This window comes from Otolemur garnettii, unplaced genomic scaffold (genome assembly GCF_000181295.1).
Source record: "Otolemur garnettii isolate 467f Iridium unplaced genomic scaffold, OtoGar3 scaffold00336, whole genome shotgun sequence".
Classification (NCBI taxonomy): domain Eukaryota; kingdom Metazoa; phylum Chordata; class Mammalia; order Primates; family Galagidae; genus Otolemur; species Otolemur garnettii.
Window position 1 is genome coordinate 187,908 of NW_003852731.1, and position 2,330 is coordinate 190,237.

Consider the following 2,330-nt stretch of genomic DNA (forward strand, 5'->3'; position numbering starts at 1 on the left):
ACAGGCGTTTGGGGATATTTCAGGAGAAGAGGGTGCTGTACCTCTATGCATCAGCCTCGGTGGACACTGATGGCTCTGCGTCAGCACCTCAGCTTGACAGACTGTGATCCTGAGAGAGACCCAGCTGGCCTTGTGGCAGAGAGAGCCGGACGCTGGCACCCTGCTCCTGAGCCCTCGGCTTTCTTGGCCTTGTTCCAACTTTCATTTTCAAGAAAGAAAAAAACCGAAACTCTAACTAGCTCCGAGTTAGCCGGGGAAGGTGTGTCTGTGCTTCGCTTGTGACAGGGTCCGCCCCAGCTGCTAATTTCCTCTCCCATATAAAGCGCAGCTCCCCAGCGCAGGGCAGCTGCAGGCACCATGTGGATGCTCGAGCCCTCGGCATTCGCTGGGAAGCTGCTGAGCGCGCTCAGGCTGCCCCTGGGCTCCCTGTGGAAGAGCCTGGTCCCTCTGCTCTGCTGGCTCAGGGCAGCATTTGGGCTGCCAGGCACCGAGAGGAGACAGCAGCTGCAGGTCCAGAGAGAGCCAGGAGAGCCCACAGAGGGGGAGGAAGGGGACATCCCTGCGGCCACCACCCCCACCAGCGTCAACTACCACTTCACTCGCCAGTGCAATTACAAGTGCGGGTTCTGCTTCCACACGGCCAAAACGTCCTTCGTGCTGCCCCTCCAGGAGGCCAAGAGAGGACTCCTTTTGCTTAAGGAGGCTGGTGAGTCCCCCGTCCTGGGGAATCAGGGGTCTCAACCACAGAACAGCAGGGTAAGGCAAACGGGGGCTGGGGGTACACACAGGCTGGTGATGGCTTCTCCACAGCCCTCCGCCACCGTTTCCCTTTGAGTCCGGCATCCTGGGAGGGAGAACTTGGGTGAGGGGCCCCAGAACTTCTAAGCCACTGAGCTGCGTGGAGCAGCGGTTGGTGGAGCAAACTTCCGAGCGAGCAGAGGTCCCCGCAAAGCCTAGGGCCGCAGTCCGCTCCGTGTCTGTGCAGAGGTGGTTTGGGAAGCTGCTGACACCTTCTCAGCATGTCCAAAGTCGTCGTGAATTTGGTTTTCCCAAGCTCAATAACTGAAGAAAGTTGAAAACAAAGCCAAAAAGTTGACGTTAAGACCAGCAAAAGTTGAGCGTTTTAGTTTGAATTATGTGTCCCTTCAAAAAAAAAAAAAAAAAACTCCAAAATGGAAGGGGTTCCTTTACTTGGCAGATATCACCTGGAAAGGCACAGGCAAGTTGCTTATAGCAAGAGGGTTTAATTACTCAGCACAAGTGAGGAGCGTCTGGCAGGTGGGTCCACAGCACTGTGGCCCTGGATAGGGCGTTAGACTGGGGCTCCAGTCAGGGTAATGGGGCTCCATCTGACCGGGTTCTGCCTCGCAGTGTCCACTTCTCAATTCGGTCCCTAGTCCTCGGCCGAGCACTCAGTTTCTGCCAAGGTTGCACCTTTGGTTCACCTGGGCAAGCTCCGGTTATGTGATCTTCAGCTGGGGGTCCACACCCACTGAAAAACAACTCACACCTTTGTTTCCTAGAAGCTGAGGCAGATTGATCTGGTTCAGTCACACTTACAATATCACTGTTATAAGTGATTTTTAACAAATCTATCCATGACTTAAGCTTAGCTTGCTGAATATCGTCACAGTAATAGCTGGCACCCGTGCATCTCAGAGAACTCAGCATGTGGCCTGAGTTACACCTTCCTTCCACACCTGTTCTTCCTTCAATCCGTGTCTTCTTGTCTTTGCCAGAGTTCCTCCTCAGCTAGCTAACTTCAGCAGTGTCACAAACTTCTTGGTCTCCCTGTTTACCTTTTTGGCTGGATTACAGAGCTAATTGCACATCCGACGTGTGCAGCTCCAGGACTCACAGGGAACACACCCAGGTAAAGGATTGGAGATGCAGAGAGAGGACATGACCAGCTCCCAGAGGCCCTGCCTTCCAGCCGTGGCCCTGGCCCCCAAGGGTAATCATTAGCTGGTCTCCGAAAGTGGACTAGTTTAGCCTGATCTTGTTTTATGTAACGAGATCAGCCGTGTGCACTTTATCGGATCGGACTTCTTCGCTCTGAATTATGTTTGCTCTGTCATCCCCCAGATCTCCCCATAAAGACCCCAACTCTCCACTCTCAGTGCAGCTCAGCTCAAGTTCTTATCATTTCTCACCAGGATATTCTCATTCATCTCATTGTCTCTGCTCCCCCAACTGAAAGCACAGGATCTTATTAAAATACAGGGTTTTTTTGTTTGGTTTTTTTTTTTTTTTTTTTTTGAGACAGAGCCTCAAGCTGTCCCCCTGGGTAGAGTGCTGTGGCATTATAGCTCACAGCAACCTCCAACTCC

The 2,330-nt window shown here is 52.8% G+C and overlaps 1 protein-coding gene across 1 annotated transcript in view; it reads left to right on the plus strand.

Annotated features, from left to right (window-relative positions):
* Nucleotides 1-347: 347 nt before the first annotated feature.
* Nucleotides 348-2,330, plus strand: part of RSAD2 (radical S-adenosyl methionine domain containing 2) — a 20,624-nt gene continuing 18,641 nt past the window's right edge. Inside the window, exon 1 of the mRNA XM_003803558.3 lies at nt 348-706. Within this exon, the coding sequence (XP_003803606.1) occupies nt 358-706 (349 nt within the window). The 5' untranslated portion in view covers nt 348-357. The remainder of the gene's footprint in view (nt 707-2,330) is intronic.